Raw genomic sequence first — 22,772 nt, 5'->3', positions numbered from 1 at the left:
TATTCTTTTCATTCCTTTGAATTTTATTACTGTCTGCTGTCTCATAGAGTCATTAGCTTCCACTTGTTTAATTCTAACTTTTAAATTGTTGTTTATCTCCATACACTTTTGTACTTACTTTTCCATTTGGTCTGTTATACTTATTAAGCAGTCATTTTATTCTGTGAATTTTTGTATCTTCCTTTCCATTTGGCCACTTTTTAAGCAGTTATTTTCTTTTTCCAAGATGTGGACTTTTTTTCCCCATAGTTCTCTTTTATCACTCATTTAATTTTTTTTTCTTCTATCTATCTTATATGATTTTAAAGCTCCTTTTTGAGCTCTTCCATGAGTACTTTCTTGGCTCACAACATTTCCCATTTTCCTTTAGGATTTCTACATTGTATTTTACATAGGTGTTTCTGCATTGTCTTTTGATCTTCCCTGTCACTATAACTTCCTATGGTCAGATTTTTGTTTTTTGCTCACCTTTTTTTTTTAACTTTCTTTTAAATTGGAAGTAGATTTTGGGTAGAAAGGGCACTGTCTTCTACCAGGGCCTGCTGGACCTGTGTGTTTATCTGATATTGAGTCACCCTGAAACTCACTGAGGACTCTGATGTTTGATGCTGCACTGAATGGATGGAGTGGAGGATGACTGGCACTGCTGAAGGCTTAGGGGTTTGGTAGCTTACCTAGTACTAAGCCAGGGTGCTAGTGCTAGTGTCAGGTGTGTGCTGAGGCTGATGGGATGTTTCATTTGAAACATGTTATGGTCTGTAAGTTGGAGGCTGTCTGGTTGCCTGGGGATATGCTGAAACAAATGATGGTGTTGGTGGGGGCTTGTTTGATTAGGTACCTTTGGATGGGCATATTTGTGTTTACTCAGGGAAATGCTGAAACATGTGGCAGTTCTCAGATCCGGAGACTGCTCATTCCATTGTCTATGCTGAAGCACATGGGGAGAGCTGTTATTGTGTTGACCTGCTTCAGTATACAGGGCCTTGGGATCTCCCAGTGTTTTGCTGAGGTGGGACTTGCTGCTGGATTGTTGGGATGTTTTCCATACTGGAATTCACTCCCCCTTTATCCCAGTAAGATATCCCAGTAAGTTGATGATCTTCTTAAATTTCTTGGACCCAAAAGAATGTTTTAGCATGTCTTTTTGCTAGTTTTGTTGTTCCAGGATTTGTTTGGGGTATTTATGGTTGTTTGGAGGTGAAATGGGAGTCTTGCAGTGATTTATTGCTTACTCTGCCATCTTCCATTTTTTTTCTTAATAGAATATTAGATGAGTTTGGTTCAAAAAAAATCTAAGAAGAAAAGAATTTGTTCATGTAAACTGAATAGCCAAAACAAATCAGAGAGTAACAAAAATAGTGTTTTCTTGCTATCAAAACTTGGATCTTTGGTTTTATCAATCACTAAATTAGTATGTTCATTTATTATTATGTATTCTATCCCACTAATCTAATACTCTATTTCAGAGCCAGTACCAGATTGTTTTGATGATTATCATCTTTTAATATAGTTTGAAATCTGGTAATTCTTGGCCACCTTCCTCAACTTTTTTGTCATTTATTCTCTTGATATTCTTGACCTTTTGTTCTTCCAGATTAATTTTGTTATTTTTTCCAACTCCATAAAGTAATTCTTTGGTAGTTTTATTGGTATGGCACTGACTAAGTAAATTAATTTAAATAGAATTAGCTATAAAAGAAAAAAAGAAACCTCATCATTTCAAAATTTTCATGATGTTGTTCAACTCTGTCTCATCTCTCTCTTCTTTCTCTCTATTTATCTTTCCTCTTTCTTTTTTTTTGTTTCTCCCTCATTCCTTATCTCTTTCATTCTGTCTCTCTCTTTTATTTCTTTATTTTCTTTCATCCCATAGAATTCAATGAAGGAATTACCAGTAGTTCTTATTCAATAAACATATTAGTCTGAACCCCTAAAAAATGTAAGGACTTCATCTTCTGGTTTTCAGAATAAGCATTGCAAAAACAAAAAAACAAACAAAAAAAAAAACAAAACAAAAACCTAAGACCCTGAAACAGAAGTTTTAAAATGTGGAATCCTGTGCAAGTATAACAAAAGACTAAGTTTGGAAATTGAATCTCTGAACTAGACAAATTATTCATGCTAGAGGACAAATCTTCAGGGCTTTTGATAATTCACTAAGAATAATCTCCAATTGAGGCAGCTAGATGGCATAGTGGATAGAAACCAGTCCTGAAGTCAGGAGAACCTGAGATCAAATCTGGTCTCAGACATTTAACACTCCCTAGCCATATGACTCTGAACAAGTCACTTAACCCCAATTGCCAAAGCAAAAAAAAAAAAAAAAAATTTCCAATTGAAGTCCCTTGCCAAATTCCACATCTTCCTTTTTCTGGCTTCGAAATATTTAATATCTATTCCCATGGTGGATCACATTCCAATTTTGGGCTGACATCACTTCTCACTTGGGCTGTTAAAGTAATCTCCTAGAAATGCACCAAGAATTTTGGAACATCTTTTTTTTTCATATCAACAGTGTTCATTTTATTAATCTATTTATATTACTTTAAATTTTCCATAAAAAGAAAAACTGGTACTTTTGCTATTAAATACCAGTAGTGTTTTAGCACCAATATTATGCCTCAGAGTCAACTTTATTTTATTTTCATGTTTGTTTGAAGGAAGACACAGGACTTTCTGAAAAATTGCACAAGCTCCTACGACAGCAAGTTGGCCTGTGCTGCTCTAAACACCTTTGTAGTGACAGTGCTTAATTTTATATTCTATTCTTGGTTAAATTTTCCACCTCTAAAATAAAGAATATAATGTTTCTCTGTACTCTACTTCTGACAACACCTCAACATTGTCTTTTTACATATTGACAAATTGAATTGTGTCCAGAGAGCAGTGACTAGAATGATAAGAAGGCTGAATACCATGTAATATAACCAGATCAAGAGATTTAACCTAGAGAAAAGAATTTTTGTGGTTTAGGAAGAGGAGATGTATCAATTATTTAAAGGATTACATGTTAAGAGAGATCAAAAATGTCCTCAGTGGACTCAAGAGGAGAGAAGAGGCTCAAAGATGCAGATTTCAGTTCCAAAAAAGTTTCCTCAAATCAATAAATTTGAGCTGACTGAAAGTAAAAGAGCTACTCACAAAGGTAAGAAATTATACATTATTGGTACTTTCTAAGTAGAGGATGAATAGCCAGCTATTTGTCAGAAATGTTATGAAGGGATTCTGAACAGGAATATATTTAATCAAGTAACTTCTGATTCTCTTTTCAATTCTAAGGTTCTCTAAATCCAAAAAATTAAAAAGTACCTTAGAGTTTCAAGAAGGTCTGCGGTCTCTCCTTTACAAGGGGAGGGAGTAAAGGTGGGTTCCCTGCGTATGGAACTCATATGTCATCATATTGTTTTGCTGTTTTTATTGACTTGTTGATTTTTTCCTTCCACTTTAAACAAATTTCTTTATAATAATGATTGATACTCGACTTCTGACCAAGATGGCAGAGAGGACACATACATCTTCTTAATCTCTGTCTTTGCTCTCAGAATTTATTTTGTGACAAGCCTCAGAATTAATGCTTGACTGAAAAAAAAAAAAAACCTCACAGATAATTACCAACAAGACATCCCTGAACTTCACCAGAAAAGGTCTGTTTTGCTCAAGGGCAGGGATGGTTAAACTGGGCACAGGCTGAGGGCAGGCAGTGGCCCAGCGAGAGCATGTCAGGCAGCTCAGGGAGAGCTTCACTACAGTATTGACTACTTTGTCCTGGCAGCAAGCCAGGAAACAAGCAGAGACACTAAAAACACAAGGGGTAAAGACTATAACTCTGAAAAGCTAAAGTCTCTTGGTACCTGGCCACACCCACGCAGAGCATCTCAGCATGCTCTCAGAATCTCAGAGTTTCAGAGAGCAGACAAAGCACAACCATTGCTGTCCTGCTAGTGCCATGCTGCTGCCCCACGTAGTCTGTAGAGGAAGCTCAATAATATCATCCAGCCCCACTCACCCCCCCACACACACCCCGGCTACCAAAAAAGCAGACTGCATTCATTTTTTTTTTTTTTTGCTAGTTTGTCTTCTTTGATTCTTCTCTGACAAAATGAGCAAAAAATTTAAATGGGCCCTAACCATTGATAGCTTCTATATCGATAGAGAGCAGACTTTAAATCCTGAGGAGATTAAAAAAAAACTGTCTCCAGATGAATCCCTGAAGGGGGATATAATCTGGTCCTCAACACATGAGACTCTCATAGAAGAAATTAAAAAGGCTCTCACAAGAGAGCTAGAAGAAAAATGGGAAAAGGAAAGGGAAGCTTGGCAAGAGAGTCTGGATAAGTTATCCCACTCGTTTAAAGATAGAGTGGATAAAGAAATCAAATCCTTGAAAAAACAGAATTAGTGAACTAGGAAAAGAAAATAGCTCTCTAAAAAATAAAATTGGTGAAATGGAAAAAAATTCCATAGAACAAAACAATTCACTTAAATACTCAATTAGACAATTAGAAAAAGATATTTTAAAAAGTGAATGAAGAAAATACTTCATTGAAAATCAGAATCGAACAAATGGAATTGAATGACTCTAGGAGACACCAAACATCAGTCAAGCAAAACCAAAAAAAAAAAAAAAAAATGAAACAATGGAAAAAATGTCAAATATGATCTTGGGGAAAACAACAGACCTGGAAAATAGATCTAGGAGGGATAATCAAAGAATTATTTGACTCCCTGAAAAATATGATGAAACAAAGAGCCTGGACACTATTTTCCAGGAAATCATCAAAGAGAAGTGCCCAGAAGTTATAGAAACAGAGGGTAAAATAGAAATTGAAAGAATTCAAAGATCACCTAGTGAAAGGGACCCTTAAATGAAAACACCAAGAAATATGGTGGCCAAATTCCAGAACTATCACATGAAGGAAAAAATACTGCAAACTGCTAGAAAAAAAATCAGTTCAAATATAGAGGAGCCACAATAAGGATTACTCAGGATCTAGCAGCATCCACATTAAAGGATCAAAGGGCCTGGAATATGATATTATGAAAGATTAAGGAACTTGATATGTAGCCAAAAATAATTTACCCAGCCAAAATGAGTATCTTTTTCTAGGAAAGAAGATGGACATTCAACAAAATAAGGGAATTTCATCTATTTCTGATGAAAAAAACAGAACTAAACAAAAAGTTTGATCTACAAATATAGAACTCAAGAGAAACCTAAAAAAGGTAAAAAGAAATCTTGGGAACTATATTTCTGCTATAAAGATATATAAAGAACATATGTATACTTTGTTCTAGAAACTAGAGGTGGAAAGGAAATTATACCCAGAAAAGGGTAAAGTGGGGGTACTACATCTCATGAAGAGGCCAAGGAAACCTATTATATCTGAGAGAAAGAATGGAGGGGGATGAACATAGTGTGTATCTTACTGCCATCAGAATTGGCTTAAAGAGAAAAATATTAGACATAATTGATTTATGGTGAAACTTCTCCCACGTAATTGAAAAGTGAGAGGGGAAAAGTGACAAGGGAAGGAGCAAGCTAAACAGAAGGGAATACAGAAATTGTGAAGGAAAGGAATAAGATGGGGGAGGAACTCTAAAGTGGGGGGAGGGATACTAAAAAGGGAGAGCTGTGAGAAGCAAGTGGTGCTCACAAGTTTAATACTGGGGAGTGGGGTAAGAAGGAAGGAAAGGAGAAAAGCATAGATAGGGGTTAACAAGATGGCAAATAATACAGAATTGGTAATTTTAACTATAAATATGAATGGGGTAAACTCCCCCATAAAGAGGAAGCAGTTAGCAAAATGGATTACAAGCGCAAATCCTACAATATGTTGTTTACAGGAAACACAACTGAAGCAAGGTGATACATACAGAGTAAAGGTAAAAGTTTGGAGCAGAATCTACTCTGCTTCAGGTGAAGTAAAAAAAAAGCAGGGGTAGCCATTCTCATCTCAGATAAAGCAAAAGCAAAAATTGATCTAATTAAAAGAGATAAGGAAGGGCACTATATGTTGCTAAAGGGTAGCATAGATAAGGAAGCAATATGAATATTAAACATATATGCACCAAGTGATGTAGCATTTAAATTCTTAAAAGAGAAATTAAGAGAGCTGCAAGAAGAAATAACAAAACTATAATAGTGGAGATCTCAACCTTGCACTCTCAGAATTAGATAAATCACAACAAAAAATAAATAAGAAAGAAATCAAAGAGGTAAATAGAATACTAGAAAAGTTAGATATAATAGATCTTCCAAGAAAACTATATAGAGACAGAAAGGAATATACTTTCTTCTCAGCAGTTCATGTAACCTATACAAAAATTGACCATATGTTAGCACATAAAATCCTCAAACTCAAATGCAGTAAGGCAGAAATAATAAATGCATCCTTTTCAGACCACAATGCAATGAAAATTATATTCAGTAAAAAGCCAGGGGAAAATAGATCAAAAAATAATTGGAAACTAAATAATCTCATACTAAAGAATGATTGGGTGAAACATAGACATAATTAAAAACTTCACCCAAGAAAATGACAATAATGAGACATCATACCAAAATGTGTGGGATGAAATTAAAGCAGTAATAAGGGGAAATTTCATATCTCTAGAGGCCTACTTGCATAAAATGGAGAAAAGGAAGGTCAATGAATTGGGCTTGCAACTAAAAATGCTAGAAAAGAAGCAAATTAAAAGGCCCTAGTCAAACGCCAAACTTCAAATTCTAAAACTAAAAGGAGAGATCAATAAAATTGAAAGTAAAAAAAAATATTGAATTAATTAATAAAACTAAGAGTTGGTTCTATGAAAAAAACCAACAAAATATACAAACCCTTAGTATTTCTGATTTAAAAAAGGAAAGAAGAAAATCAAATTGTTAGTCTTAAAAATGAAAAGGGAGAACTTGCCACCAATGAAGAGGAAATTAGAGCAATATTTAGGAGCTACTTTGCCCAACTTTATGCCAATAAATTTGATAATTTAAATGAAATGTAAGAATACCTTCAAAAATATAGTTTCCCCAGATTAACAGAGGAAGAAGTAAATAGACTAAGCAGTGCCATTTTAGAAAAAGAAATAGAACAAGCTATTAACCAACTCCCTAAGAAAAATCCCCAGGACCAGATGGATTTACATGTGAATTCTACCAAACATTTAAAGAACAATCAACTCCAATGCTATATAAACTACTTGAAAAATAGGGATTGAAGGAGTCCTACTAAATTCCTTTTAAGACACAGACATGGTACTGATACCTAAAGCAGGTAGGTTGGAAACAGAGAAAGGAAATTATAGACCAATCTTCCTAATGAATATTGATGCTAAAATCTTAAATAAAATATTAGCAAAAAGAAAACCATCCCCAGGATAATACACTATGACCAAATAAGATTTATACCAGGAATGCAGGGCTGGTTCAATATTAGGAAAACTATTAGCATAACTGACTATATCAATAACCAAATTAACAAAAATCATATGATCATCTCAATAGATGCAGAAAAAGCATTTGATAAAATCCAACATCCATTCCTAATAAAACCACTTGAGAGGATAGGAATCAATGGACTTTTCCTTAAAATAGTCAGGAGCATATATTTAAAACCATCATTAAGCATCATATGTAATGGGGAAAAACTGGAACCTTTCCCAGTAAGATCAGGAGTGAAACAAAGTTGCCCATTTTCACCGTTATTATTCAATATTGTATTAGAAACGCTAGCCTCGGCAATAAAAGTCAAGAAAGAGATTAAAGAATCAGAGTAGGTAATGAGGAAACCAAACTATCACTCTTTGCAGATGATACGATGGTATACTTAGAGAACCCCAGAGATTCTACTAAAAAGCTATTAGAAATAATTCATAACTTTAGCAAAGTTCCAGGATACAAAATAAATCCACATAAATCCTCATCATTTTTATACATCACCAACAATATCCAAGAGCAAGAGATACAAAGAGAAATTCCATTCAAAATAACTGTGGATAGAATAAAATATTTGGGAATCTATCTACCAAAGAAAAGTTGGGAAGTATATGAGCAAAATTACAAAACACTTTCCACACAAATAAAGTCAGATTTAAGTAATTGGAAAAATATTAAGTGCTCTTGGATAGGCCAAGCAAATATAATAAAGATGAAAATACTCCCTAAATTAATCTATTTATTTAGTGATATACAAATCAGACTCCCAAGAAACTATTTTACGAAACTAGAAAAATTAACAGCAATTTGTGACCAAAGAGGAACTAAAGAGCATTACTGATCACAAAATAGAAAATTTTGATTACATCAAATTAAAAAAGCCTTTGTACAAACAAAACTAATGCAAACAAGATTAGAAGGGAAGCAACAAACTGGCAAAACATTTTTACAGTTAAAGGTTCTAATAAAGGCCTCATTTCCAAAATATATAGAAAATTGACTCTAATTTATAAGAAATCAAGCCATTCTCCAAGTGATAAATGGTCAAAGGATATGAACAGACAATTTTCATATGATGAAATTGAAACTATTTCCACTCATATGAAAGAGTGTTCCAAAACACTATTGATCAGAGAAATGCAAATTAAGACAACTCTGAGATACCACTACATACCTCTCAAATTGGCTAAGATGACAGGAAAAAATAATGATGAATGTTGGAGAAGATGTGGGAAAACTGTAACATTGATGCATTGTTGGTGGAGTTGTGAATGAATCCAACTATTCTGGAGAGATATCTAGAATTATGCCCAAAAAGTTATCAAACGGTACATACCCTTTGATGCAGCAGTGCTACTGTTGGGCTTATATCCCAAAGAAATACTAAAGAAGGGAAAGGGTTCTGTATGTGCCAAAGTTTTTGTGGCAGCCCTGTTTGTAATGGCTAGAAACTGGAAAATGAATGGATGTCCATCAATTGGAGAATGGTTGGGTAAACTGTTGCATATGAATGTTTTGGAATATCATTGTTCTGTAAGAAATGACCAGCAGGAGGAATACAGAGAGGCTTGAGAGACTTACATGAACTGATGCTAAGTGAAATGAGCAGAACTAGGAGATCATTATATACTTCAACAATGATACTGTATGAGGATGTATTCTGATGGAAGTGGATATCTTCAACAAAGAGAAATTCTAACTCAGTTCCAATTGATCAATGATGGACAGAAGCAGCTACACCCAGAGAAGGAACACTGGAAAATGAGTGTAAACTGTTTGCATTTTTGTTTTTCTTCCCGGGTTATTTTTACTTTCTGAATCCAATTCTCCCTGTGCAACAAGAAAACTGTTTGGTTCTGCACATGTATATTGTATCTAGAATATAGTATAATATATTTAACATGTATAAGGCTACTTGCCATCTAGAGGAGGGAGTGGAGGGAGGGAAAGGAAAAGTTGGAACAGAAATGAGTGCAAAGTATAATGTTATAAAAAAAAATTACCCAGGCATATGTTCTGTCAATAAAAAATTATAATAAAAAATAAAAATAATAATGATTTATACTTTGAGAGAAAAGACACACAGAAATATAAGGGAAAATATAAGTGATAGAAAAGATAGCAATAAAAACAAAATGACACTTTTGGGAGTCAAGAGATAAAAAGAAACTATTGCTCCTCCTTCATAAAATCTGACCCTCCTATTCACATGACAGAGCAGTTGAATATGTGGTTAAAAAAAAAAAGTAGCTCCTTTGATTGGTTGTGCAAATATTTTTCCTTCAATAATAAAAATATGTAAATACAATTTTGGCAGAACAGATGTAGGTCCTGAGAAATTTCCAGATGTTTTCAATAAGGACTGTTTAGTGACCAGTGTCATGTGCCAGTCAACATGTTTAATCACCTGGCAACCCCTGGCAGTCAATGAAAAATCTCTTATTTTTATAGTGGTAAGCTGGCCATCATCCAACAGTTCCAAGAGGGTGTTATTCATTGCATTTGTTCTGATTTTTTGAAAAGCAGAGAAGAACCATTAGCAAGACATTGAATTAATCAGCATTGTGATGGATCTCAATGATGAAGGGATGATTATAAAACCTAATTTTTTTAATTAAAGCTTTTTATTTGCAAAACATATACATGGGTAATTTTTTTAACATTGGCCCTTGAAAAACCTTGTGTTCCAAATTTTCCACTTCTTCCCCCTTCCCCCACCCCTATATAGCAGTATATATATATATATATATATATATATATATATATATATATATACACACACACACACACACACACACACACACATATTTATATAGTTATCTTACTGCACAAGAAAAATCAGATCAAGAAGAAAAAACCCTGAGAAAGAAAGCAAAATGCAAGCAAACAATAGAAAGAGTGAAAATGCTATGTTGTGATCCATAATCAGTTCCCACAGTCCTCTCTCTAGGTGTAGATGACTCTCTTCATCACAAGATTACTGGAACTGATCTAAATCATCTCATTGTTGAAGAAAGCCATGTCTGTCAGAATTGATTATCATATAATCTTGTTGTGGCCATGTACAATGATCTCCTGGTTCTGTTATGTCACTTAGCATCAGTTCATGTTAGTATCTCCAAGCCTTCTAAAATCATCCTGCTGATAATTTCTTACAGAACAATAATATTCCATAACATTCATATACCTTAACTTGTTCAACAATTCTCCAACTGATGGGCATACACTCAGTTTCCAGTTCTAGCCCCTACAAAAATGGTTGCCACAAACATTTTTGCCCATCTAGGTCCCTTTCCTTCCTTTAAGATCTCTTTGGGATATAGGCCCAATAGAAACACTGTTGGGTCAAAAAGTATGCACAGCTTGACAACTTTTTGAACATAGTTCCAAATTGCTCTCCAGAATGGCTGGATCCATTCACAATTCCACCAACAATGTATTAGTATGCCAATTTTCTGATATCCCTCCAACATTTGTCATTATCTTTTCCTATCATCTTAGCCAATCTGAGAAAAATCTGATTGTGTAGATGAAAATCTGTGTCTGATAAATGTGTTGCCTAAATTAATAGTGGTTTTTTGTTTGTTTGTTTTTACCAATTATTACACTATTTTCTCCTCTTGTGCCTCATTTTGTCAAAACACTGACCTTGGCTTTTCAAAAGTTATATCAGCAGAGCACAAGATTCAGGAGGTTCTATCTATTTACAAAGATTTCAAATATAAGTCAAGAAATAGACTATGCCTACTATTCAAGGGCAAGCCAGCAAAGCATTGTAGTGTGGTCACTAGCTGATTAAAACTTTGATGATGGTAATCTTTTAGAGAAAGAAAAATGTAAAATGGCCCTCAGTCTTTCACTGGTCCTATTATAATGATCACATGCCACAGTTTGCTTCAAGAGTCTTTTGCTGATGCTCTCAACTGTTGTGTTCTCTTTGAATAATATTTATTTTATATAATGCTTTCTCTTAGTATTCTTCCAATCTATCTCACTCTGACTCCTCAGAATTTTTCCCAGGATTATCATATACTTACTGCCACTGTATATGTGTATATATATTCTAGAACTCTCCTTAAACTTTTCCATTTTAAGCCTGGGTAATAACTTATACAACTGCACAAGGGTGGCACATTGAAACTAGACAATAAGCTCCATTTGCCTGGAAAGTTAGAAAGTCAATGAAAATTTTGAACAAATAGCTGTACCATAGAAAGATTACCTTCTGCAATCATATTAGAGGAGGAAAAAATTGGGACAAGTCAACCAGTTAAGACTATTATAATGTTTTCTAGTCATATGAAAAAATCCTGCAAATCACTACTGATTAGAGAAAAGCAAATTAAGACAACTCTGAGGTGCTATTTCATACCGCTAAGATTGAGAAAGAGGACAGGAAAATATAATGATAAATGTTGTAGGAAATGTGGGAAAATTGGAACACTAATGCAATTTTGATAGAGTTGTGAATTGATCCAACCATTCTGGAAAACAATTTGGAGCTATACCCAAGGGGCTAGAAAACTGAGAATACCCTTTGATCCAGTAGTGTCTCTACTGGGTCTATGTTCTAAAGAGACCATTAATATGAGGGAAAGGACCCACATGTACAAAAATGTTTGTAGGATCCCTTTTTGTAGATCTGATTTTTGTTTTGTTTGATCTGATTTTTCTTGTGCAGCATTATGAATATAGAAGAAATATGTGTAGAAAAATTGCACATGTTTAACCTGTATTAGATTGCTTACTGTCTATGGGAGGAAGAAAGGGAAGGATGGAGAAAAGTTTGGAGCACCAGGTTTTGAAAGAGTAAATGTTGAAAACTATCTTTGCATGTATTTGAAAAAAATAAAAAAAACTATTAAAATTTTTAATTAAAAAAACAACTATTGTGGTAATGTAGGCCACTAAGAATGAGAACATCAGCTAGGGTAGTAGAAAGTAGAGAGGAGGGAAGATCTTGTAATAATACAGGGTCAAAGATTTTGAGTCTGACGGTATGAGGTCATCCAATTCAATACTGGAGAAATTAAGGCCCACAGAGATTTGTATGAGTTTAGGAAGGAAGTCTATTATTAGCTGATCAAGCTAATTAACTGATCATGCAAATAAACAAATAAGTGAATGAATAAACAAAACCCAGAACTTATACTCAGGTTCTCCCACTCAATATTTAAAGCTTTTTTCACTGTGTTGTGCTAAGCTTGTAATACCAAGAAATGCAATCAAATTTGAGCGAATGTGTCAATGTACATTGAGGTTACCAGGCTGGATGACTAGCAGGGTGGAGGTTTATTATTTTATTTTTTAAAAATGTAGCTTTGGTGCCAGTATACTGAGAGGCAAATACTCCATTAATACTATGTACTTTTTTTCAGTATGCAAGCTTATAGGTTAAAATATGCTTAAGCCGGGTTAAATATATTGTGAAAATATTTTAAATTCTAGCCGAAATATGAATATCCAGACGTTTTTAATGTTTAGTGAAGAAAGAAACAGAGTCCATATTCTCACAGAAAAATAACAAATACCACCTGTGCAAAAGAAGTGAAACATATAAATGAATGATGAGAAACATTTCATAAACCTTATAAAGAAGCACCAGTATTTGCTGGAGCTGTGTCTCTCAATCAAAAGCAACAGCTGATAATTTCATCACCCAAAAAAGGTGAAGAAAGCATCAAAAGGAACTGCTATTCTGGATATTTTTATGAATAAAAAAATAATAGCTTTCTGTAGGATAAATGATATGGACCCTTGAAAGAATATTTGACCACACCCCTAAAATTTTGCAATAAAAAAGAACCAAACATAATAGGATTTGCACTCTAGATTTTTGGAGAACAGATTCAAAAAGATTCAGTGAGTAAATAAAGATATAACATTCTATGGACTAAAGTCTTAAATGGATGATAAGCTATCAGAAATGAATTTTTTTCATTAACAATTAGAAATAATTACAAAAAGTGAATAGAAGTTGTTAGAATGAATAAAAATTTTTGCAAGATTTTGTGTTACAAATTCTCTCTCTTCCTCTCTTACCTTTTTTCTCTCTAAGATATCAACACACACACACACACACACACACACACACAATGCTTTTGAACATATTTTTATATTTGTCATGATATGCAAGAAAAATCAGATCAAAAGGGGGAAAATGTTATCAAACATATTAAAGAACATTTTGGATAGGATAAGGAACATTTTGGAAGAAAAACAGTGGTCACAAAGAGCCAGCGTGGCTTCATCAAGAATAAATGATTTGTTAGTGTTTGATAAACTCAAAGACTCCAGTTTCTGAGATAAGAACTCACTATTTGACAAAAATTTCTGTGAAAATTGGAAAATAATATGGCAGAAACTAGGCATTGACCAACACCTAACACTCTATACCAAGATAAGGTTGAAATGGGTTCATGATTTAGACATAAAGGGTGATACTTTAAGCAAATGAGGAAAACAAGGGTTAATCTACCTCTCAGAACTGTGGAGAAAGAAGGAATTTATGGCCAAAAAAGAACTAGAAAACATCATGAAAGGCAATATGGATAATTTTGCTTATATTAAATTTAAAAGATTTTGTATAACCAAAACCAGTATAGCCAAGATTAGAAGGGAAGCAAAAAACTGCAGGAAAATTTTACATCTAAGATTTAGAGAATTGACAACTTTAAAATAACATAAGCCAATTGATCTGGTCAAAGGTTTTGAACAGACAATTTTCAGACCAAAAAATTAAAACCATTTCTAGTCATCTGAAACAATGTTCTAAATCACTGTTGATCAAAAAAATACAATTAGCTTCTGAGGCATTCTTTCTGGATCTTCTTTGGAGAACAATTCACAAAATTAGAGAATGATAAGAATGACTTCAGAGGTTACAATAAAAACTGCCATTTGAATAGTGCTTTAAGTTTTGCAAATTATAATACATAAAAATGTTTATTTGACTAGACTGTTAGAGAAAGGCTATAGATTTAGTTTATCTAGATGTCAGAAAAATATTTGAGAAAATCCTGCATGTAATCTTTCTAGACTTAGTGAAGAGAGGTAGACCAAATCATATTAAGATCAACTGTTCTTGCAACTAGTTGAGTGACCAGTCCCAAAATTCATTATAAATGGTTTCATATTAGTTTAGTAGGAGGGCCATAGTAAAGTAGTTCATGAGTCTGTACTTTACCCCATTCTTTTAATAATTTTGTCAGTGACTAAGATAAAGACAGAGATAGCAGACATGTTTTCAGAGTTTATATAAAGTATCCAAAAAATTCTTGATAGACTTTCAAAATTGGACAAATCAAATAAGATGAAATTCAATGTAAATAAGTGTTAGTTTTAGACTTGTTTTCAGAAATTCTATTTCAGATGTGAAAGTTATAGCTATATGCAGTAGCAGTTTAAAAAATCCTTCAAGTTTTACTAGAGAGCAGTTTCAGTAGAACTAGGATCAATGAGTGAAAACTACAAAGAAGTTCAATGTCAAGAAAATTTTTCTAACAATTAGATCCCTTTAGAAATAGAATGAGAGTTAGTGAGTTCCCTTTTAATAAGGATTCTTTCTTCAAGAAAAAAAAACTGGTTTTCCAATTGTCAGTTACTTTGCAGAGAGAATTTTTATTTAGAAATGAGTTAGATTAATGAAAGGCAATGTGGTATAATTATAGTCTAGATAGAAGGCTGAACATGGTGCTGAGAAATCTCTATTCAAATAATCTGACAATGTTTCACACAAAAGAGACAATGGTTGTGTATGTGTCTGCTAACAAGCTTTTTTCAGTTTCCTCATCTGTGATAATAATACTTTCCACATACAACTGTGAAAATAAAATAAACATTTTATGTATTATAGTTTGCAAAACTTAAAGCACTATCCAAATGGCAGTTTTTATTATAATCTCTGAGGTCATTCTTATCATTCTCTAATTTTGTGAATTGTTCTCCAAAAAGACCCAGAAAGAATGCCTCAGTAGCTAATTAAATCTCTCAGAAATAAAATGTCCAGAACCAGAAGAACCCTCCCCAGGCCTAAAATTCCTTCCCCCACTTCATACTCTTCATTTTTTCTGGTGAATCATAAAGTCCAAGAGTTACTGAGTGATTAAAAAGATCAGGGAGATTTTTAGGAGAGATATATAAAAAGAATGAAACAAAAATAATTTCCTAATTGATAGAATGATGAATGCAGAGATTTGCTGCTAATATTATGTCTCTTTGCATCTCTTCAAAGCTTAGAGCTTTAAACAGTGCCCAAGTAACATGGGATCATTTCTTATCCAGCTGTGTCATCTGGGTATATAGAGAAGAAGTGCCAATCTGGTAAAAATTACTAAATAGGTAGCTCACTTAACACAATGCAAAAGTCTGTGTAATTTCCTTAATCACATTTCAAATGATAAAAGTTACTGAGTCACTATTTCTATCCTTAAACACATAGATTTGTTGTACTTTATTTTAACATAAATGTCAATTGTATTAAATTTTGCTCTCTCAAATCTGAACATTCATATTAAGATGAGCTTTAGAAAAGTTAATTTGCCAAATTCTAAGTATTCATAGTATCACTTCATATAAATATTATAAAGATTAAGTTTATCTTCCAATGGTGAAAAACATAGTAGACATGCTATGTTTTAACATAGCACAGATTCTGTGCTATAGATTTGGATATACTATTGATAAATTTAGTTGTGATATTTTAAATGCTTTCTTAGATACATAGCACTATGCTAAGTTCCAGGACTGTCAAGGAAAAAATAGTGAAAAGTCCTGGTAAATACCAGGTTTATAATTACCAAGTTTACAAACTACTAGCAAACTGCAACATGACTATAGTTAGCAAATACCAAGTAATTCATATTCAAATAGAAAAAGCACGGAGAATTGAGAGGACAGAAAATCAAGATAGTTTTGAATATGGATAGTTTTCATGAAGTAATCTTTTGAAGGAAGGTAAAAATTCTATAAGGTAGAAGGTGAAAGAAAGTTACTTATAAAAAAAAGTTACCTATATAAAAGAGACAGGAGAATTAATGCTATTTGAAACATAGCCATTGCCTCTGAAAACATCTAATTCAGAATAGTTAACTTAAAAAATGAACATATTCATTACTTAACAATATCAGTGGAAAAAAAAGAATCCCTACTGATAGAATTCTATTCCAATATTTAGGTAGCTTGTGTTCTCAAAGTTTATTCCTGCAGAGAATATTCATAATAATTCCTAAGAAGCTGAAAATACTTTGAGTATGAGCCCCAAAAAACCTTTCTGTCATATCTCAGGAGCAATCTAATTAATGTCAAAAGAGTTCAAGATTATTCAAGAATTACCTATCAGTTACATCTTCTCATGAAGATCATCTCTTAATATATGGAAAGGTTTGCATTGGTGGAGGAAGTACCAAGACTGAAGAAATTCTGCATATCTGAAATATGTTTCAGATTAAAATTATCAAAGTGGTAAAGAAAATTGTATCATGTTGAGATGTCAAAGAATACTCTCCAGCTTTCAATTAGCATCAACCATTAAATATATTGCCAGTTACATTAAATTTGAAATTTAAGTTTAAAGAATTCATTTACATAATTCACAACCTGCTTTTCCAGTGGTATCGTTTTTAATAAAATAGTATAAATCATATTGCACTGCTTCTGCCATAATTAGATTTATAAATAATTTTAAAAGTATCCAATTTCTTTGCACCAGACAAAATAAAGGTAAAGAGACATAAGATGATACTGTTTTTTTTTTTTTTTTAACATTTTTATATCGTGTGTCACATTACATTGTAGAATAAGAAGCTTCTGGTAGAAACTCAGACATTAAATCAATCCCATTTTTTTTAAAGACCACAATATTGTTATTACATTATAGTCAATCTTCTGTTATTCTAATTATTCCATTATTCCAAAACAATACCAATTTTTAGCATTTTAAAATAATTATAACTGTTCTAAACTGTAGCAACTAAGATTGTTATACAAATGATCAGACTAAAGAGTTTGTAATGAAGGCTTAATTGTCTCTTTATTGGACTAAAAACTAAAATGAAATGACCAATATAGATGAAGAAAACAGATGAAAAATTTTGAATATTCAAGGGGCTTAAATCAGTTTTTCTTCTTTTTTCCTAGGCTCAACATGGGAGAAAACATTTCGTCAGATTGGCTTTGAAAGGTAACCAAATGTATTCACTTCAAAGTTTTAAGAGTGATGCAAGAATTAATTTGGTCATTTAGGAAAAAATACAGTCTATTATATGGGAATGAAACTTTGTTATATAGATGATTTGGGCCACATGTTCTTTCATCCTCTCTTTCTTTCTTTCTTTCTTTTCCTTTCTTTTTGTGTTTCTTTCTTCCTTCCTTCTTCCCTTCCTTCCCTCCTTCTTTCTCTCTGTTTTTCTTTCAAGAGACATAATCATGATCTCGAATTAATAGGTGATTAAGTCAGTATCTGATGTGACTATAAATACCTCTAATATCCATTATACCATATGTCCATTTATAAGAGACCATAATGAAAATGATATTTTCATACAATTGCATATTTTATGAATATATACAAATACATACAAATACAAATGGGAGAAGATAAAATTAAGAAATGATTTGTTTAGAGTAAAATATAAAGATATTATGGGATGTTTACACATTTATCTCTATAAACTGCAAGAAAGATTATCCTGATCTATTTAACTTAACTATAGCAGTTAATAATTAGAACTCATTATATGGTAAAACTAAGAGCATGTTAAATTACCAAAATATGAATGCTACTTCCTTTCCTCCTGTTCCTCCTTCCCTGAGTTTTTAGTTTTTAAGCTTCTATTCATTTTCCCTAAACCATTTCCCCTCTATATTCATAAGTCTTGGTGAAGCCCTATTTTTTTCCTAAGAAGTTCTATGTTAAGACAAAAAGAATAGGCTAGGTATAATTTTTGTTTGTATCCACATGCATTTTCTAAAAATATAGATATGCAGCTTATGGATGGTATGAATGTACATCTCTATATTCTGGCTCAACCTTTTCCAAAGGAGTCTATAATTTCCTCTTTGAGTAGAACAAGAGAAGCTAGTTACTTGGTGCTTGCCTTGATTATGGCTACTGAGCTTGACATAGCTTTCTCACCTTCCCCAACAGGGAATCTAGGGGTATCAATCTTGTTCATAACAAAACAAAGGACTGTTTCCTAGTCCTTCCTTAACTTATTCACCAACTTGGTTTCTTCAAATCAAACTGGTTGTAAAAAGGCTATCACAAATAGCAAATAGAGTAACTTAATCCAAGAAAGCAGCAAACTGAAGTTTTAGAGATTAGAATAAGCCAGAAAGTATTCAGGAGGAAATGTCTTCTCAATGGAATCAGATATCTCAGTTCAACCCAAGAGAGGCTTTCATTTTACTGAAGGAGCAACCCCAACATCTCTAGAGAGGTGAAGTAGAAAAAACCTTCACAAGTCTCTTGAAGAACTGGCTTCCCTTAAGTGTCTGAAGCTTAAGATTTTATGATATGTCTTCAAGAGAATACTTTGAACTGTACTGTTCTCTTGCTGGCTTTGGCACCAATTCTATCTCTTAGGAAGATCCACAATGTAGCCTCAGAATTATGTCAATTTGGATTCGTTGGTGGGTCATGTCTCCCTCCCTAATACTGCATCACATAAAATACCCCAAGTTTCAGTGGAAGCCCAATTTCAATGCCATCAATTACAATAGCATCCATAACTCTCTTCCCTCTTTTCAAATTGTTTATTACTCTTAAGGGTTCCACCATTTGTTCTCTAAAGATCTGTGAAAATTATATTCCTAAAGCTGCAGTCTGGTCATGTTATGACCCATTCAATAAATTCTGGTTCCTATTGTATCTAAGGTCAAATATAAATTTTCCTGGTTAGCATTTAAATTTCTTCAAAACCTAGTCCCTTCATTCCTTTCTGGCTTTGCTTGGTGTCCTTATTTATGACACCCTGTCTTGAAGACTAGCTTAAGTGGTACATTTTATGTAAACACTTTTTTCATCCCCTCAGTTAAAAGTCTCTCCTTCCTAAAAAGAATTTTTTAAAAAATCTCTCCTTCCCATACTATCTTATATTCCTTTGAATATATTCTTTATTTACATATGTGCATATTGTTTTATCCATTAGAATTTGAATGCTTTGAGGCTAAGGATGATTTCTACTTTTATCTCTAGAAAAGTGCTCCCCACATAGTGGGTACTTACTAAATACACACACACACACACACACACACACACACACACCAGATATATATACACATAGAAGGAAAATTATTGAAAATTAGCAAATAATTTTAAAGTCTGTTGTTTTCTAATGGCACTTCAGGATTAAATTTAGAAAAAATATTTTTGTTTATTTCTGTGAATAAAATAAAAGACTATATTAGTATAGTCAATTATTCAATAAACAATTATTAGTAATTGTTTGAATTTATATAGCTAAGGCTTACAGGTTCTACTATCATTCTCACTTTACATATGAGGAAACAGAACCTCAGAGAAACCAAGTGACTTGTCCAGTGCCACATAGCTACTAAATGTCTGAGGCAAGAATCAAACTTAGGTCTGCTTAATGGAAAAAATTATCACTCCCTCTACATGTAACTGCTTTTTTCTTCCTGCTTGTGGCATTTCCTTAGTTTGCTTTAGCTCTGATCCTAATTCAGTCATCTTGCTTTTAATTTACACTAAAAACAAGCCACTGTAAAGAGTTAATCCTCCCAGAAGACATATTTTTTTTTTTTATTTCACAGTTACTGCTTTATTACAGGAAAGTTGATCTTCATATTGAACTCCTATCCTGTGATTAAAATTTTTAGGTCTTCTTTCAGGCTGATGTCATGTCAGTCTTAGCTAAAAGCATCTTTCTATACTTCCTGAAAAGACAAATTGACTGAATCCATGGTTATATCAGCAAATGTAGAGCAAGATCAATATAATCTCTAAATAATTTGCCCTTGCAATTTGATAAGTAGCATATTAAACTAATCTCTCCAGAAACATTTTTTGGGCTAGTATTGAAATTTCCTTCTATTGTAATTAGTATAGTTCTAAGAGCAGCTTTTTAAAAAAAAATCTGATTCAAAGAGCTCATTGTGTCCAATTATTCTTCTGAACCATCCTGGAACACTGACTTTTTGTGTGTGTTGATTAAGGTAGTGCCCAGGGTCATATGGTAGAAATTACAAATACTTTCAAATGTGTTCTTTCACCTAAAGGAAATAGAGAACTAATCTCTATATTTCTTATTTACATTGTTTATAAGAAAAACATGAACAAATCTCTAGAGAAAAATTCCTGATGGGGATCTGCTAGTATGTCACCAGCCAACTGTTTGGACTGACTTATTCTTTCTGAATAAACTGTTTTTAGCTGAAATAAGTTACTTTCCAGGTAGATCTGTGGTGAAAATAATAACACATTCACATAAGGTTTTAAGGTTTACAAAATGTTTTCTTCACAACTAACCTATGAGGTAAGTAGTACAAATATTATTTTTCCCATTTTACAGATGGGCAAACAAGCTCTAAGAAGCTAAATGAACTGTCTGTGTTATACAAGTAATATATGTCATACCTGAGAACAGAACTCAACTCACTTGATTTTAGCATCACTTCTTTGTCTCATCTCATTGCCTTCAAACACTAAACAATTTTAGAAATCCTTTGTTCATAACTAGTATATTATAAATATCAGTTTTGCTATTTACTATTTAGGTGGCATTGGACAAAATCACTTAACCTTTGTGGGATTTAGTTCTTCATCTGAATATGAGAGGGTTGGATGAGATAGCCTATATTTTGCCTTTTATGTATGATTTCTGCCTGAGAACTCTCTTCTCCTTAGAGGAAGGTTTTCCTGAGAGAATGAACTTAAATCCTTTCTGAATACATTTGTTCAGAATTTATATAATATCTTCTGTTAGACAGAAGGAAGCAGGGATGATGAGAAAGAGGGGTGAAGAGAGAGAAAAAGAAAAGAAGAGAGATTGAAAAGAGGAGAGAAAGAGGAAAGAACAGACTAAAGGATGGAATCAAATTTTGAGCTTTCTTATATGTTCCTCAGTCTTGTTGCATGACATGACTCCTTTTTTCTCTGATAAACCCTGCTTAAATGGTTCTTTCTCTCATTTAGTTTAATCCCTGAATGCATAGATTGACCCTTGATTCATTTCATCAACAAGCAAAAGAAAATAATAGTTTTGTGTCAAAAAGTCTAGGATAGATTTTTAAATTAAGTGGGATGTGAGGACATGTACATATTTCTTGAGGTTTCTGTTGTAATAATCATTTCATTTCAACAAGTTCTGATAGATGGAACTATCTTTCCTTATTATCTTATAAATCTTAAAGAATCATTTAGGGCACTTACACTTACATTGTAAGTCACTTACAATGTGACTCGTCTGTGTTAAACAGGTGATCCTATGTCAGGAACACCATTTGAAATCAAACAACTATCTTGAACCACATACACAAAATCAGGTGATGTTCTCCCTGGATAAAAAGGGAGTTTTCTTATAAGTAGTATAGAAAATACCAACTTTGGCTGAAAAGGAAAAAAAAGATATTAAAATAAATTCTTGAGAAATTCTTGAGAAAGAAAAGCAGAGATATGCCTAAGATTTCATAGAAATGACTAATAGCTTGAGTTTGGAAAACATTCACAAAGAACATATATCAGAACTTAATTTTAAAGGAAAACAGTGCTTCTTCTTACACAAAGTGCATTCTGTGCTTGTGGGATAGATAATGCAAATGCAGGGGCAAGAGATATTCATTGCTATGGACAATGGCCAGTAGAACAGTTTTACCACAGTGTAAAATGTATGAAAGAAAGTATCATTAAGCAAGGTTTAAAAAGATATATTGTAGTCAGACTGTGAAAGACTTTAAAATCCAGACTAAATATTTGGGTAGGTCTTTAAAGTTTTTTTTTCAAATCTTCTCCTGTACAATGTTTCAGTTGAATCTCTAAACCCTTCTAAACTAATGAGTGAGTAATTCAGGACTTTGAAAGTTTTCATGTATCATGGACTTCTCAGACAATTTGGTGAAGCCTTTGGATCCTTTCTTAGAATCATGTTCTTCTATGCATAAAATAAAATACAAAGTATTACAATGGAAACAAATTATACTGAAATATGGTTATCAAAATATTTTTAAAACAATGTCACAAACCCCATATTAAGAAACTATACAATTGGGGATAACTTTTTTCTTTACTTAATATTTTTATTTTCTCAGTTACATGTAAAACATTTTTTACATTTGTTTTTAAACTATGACTTCCAGATTTTTTTCCTTTCTCCCTACCTCCACC

General features: G+C 32.9%; 1 protein-coding gene across 9 annotated transcripts in view; it reads left to right on the top strand.

Annotated features, from left to right (window-relative positions):
- PIEZO2 (piezo type mechanosensitive ion channel component 2) overlaps positions 1–22,772 on the top strand; it is a 545,237-nt gene that overhangs the window by 260,860 nt on the left and 261,605 nt on the right. For all 9 annotated transcript variants that reach the window (XM_031946650.1, XM_031946649.1, XM_031946651.1 and 6 more), the window contains exon 4: positions 17,567–17,609. In XM_031946650.1, coding sequence (XP_031802510.1) covers positions 17,567–17,609 — 43 coding nt within the window. The remainder of the gene's footprint in view (positions 1–17,566; positions 17,610–22,772) is intronic.

The sequence above is a fragment of the Sarcophilus harrisii genome, chromosome 1 (genome assembly GCF_902635505.1).
Source record: "Sarcophilus harrisii chromosome 1, mSarHar1.11, whole genome shotgun sequence".
Lineage (NCBI taxonomy): Eukaryota > Metazoa > Chordata > Mammalia > Dasyuromorphia > Dasyuridae > Sarcophilus > Sarcophilus harrisii.
Note: the sequence above shows the minus strand (reverse complement) of the source record. Positions and strands in the feature narration are given on the sequence as shown.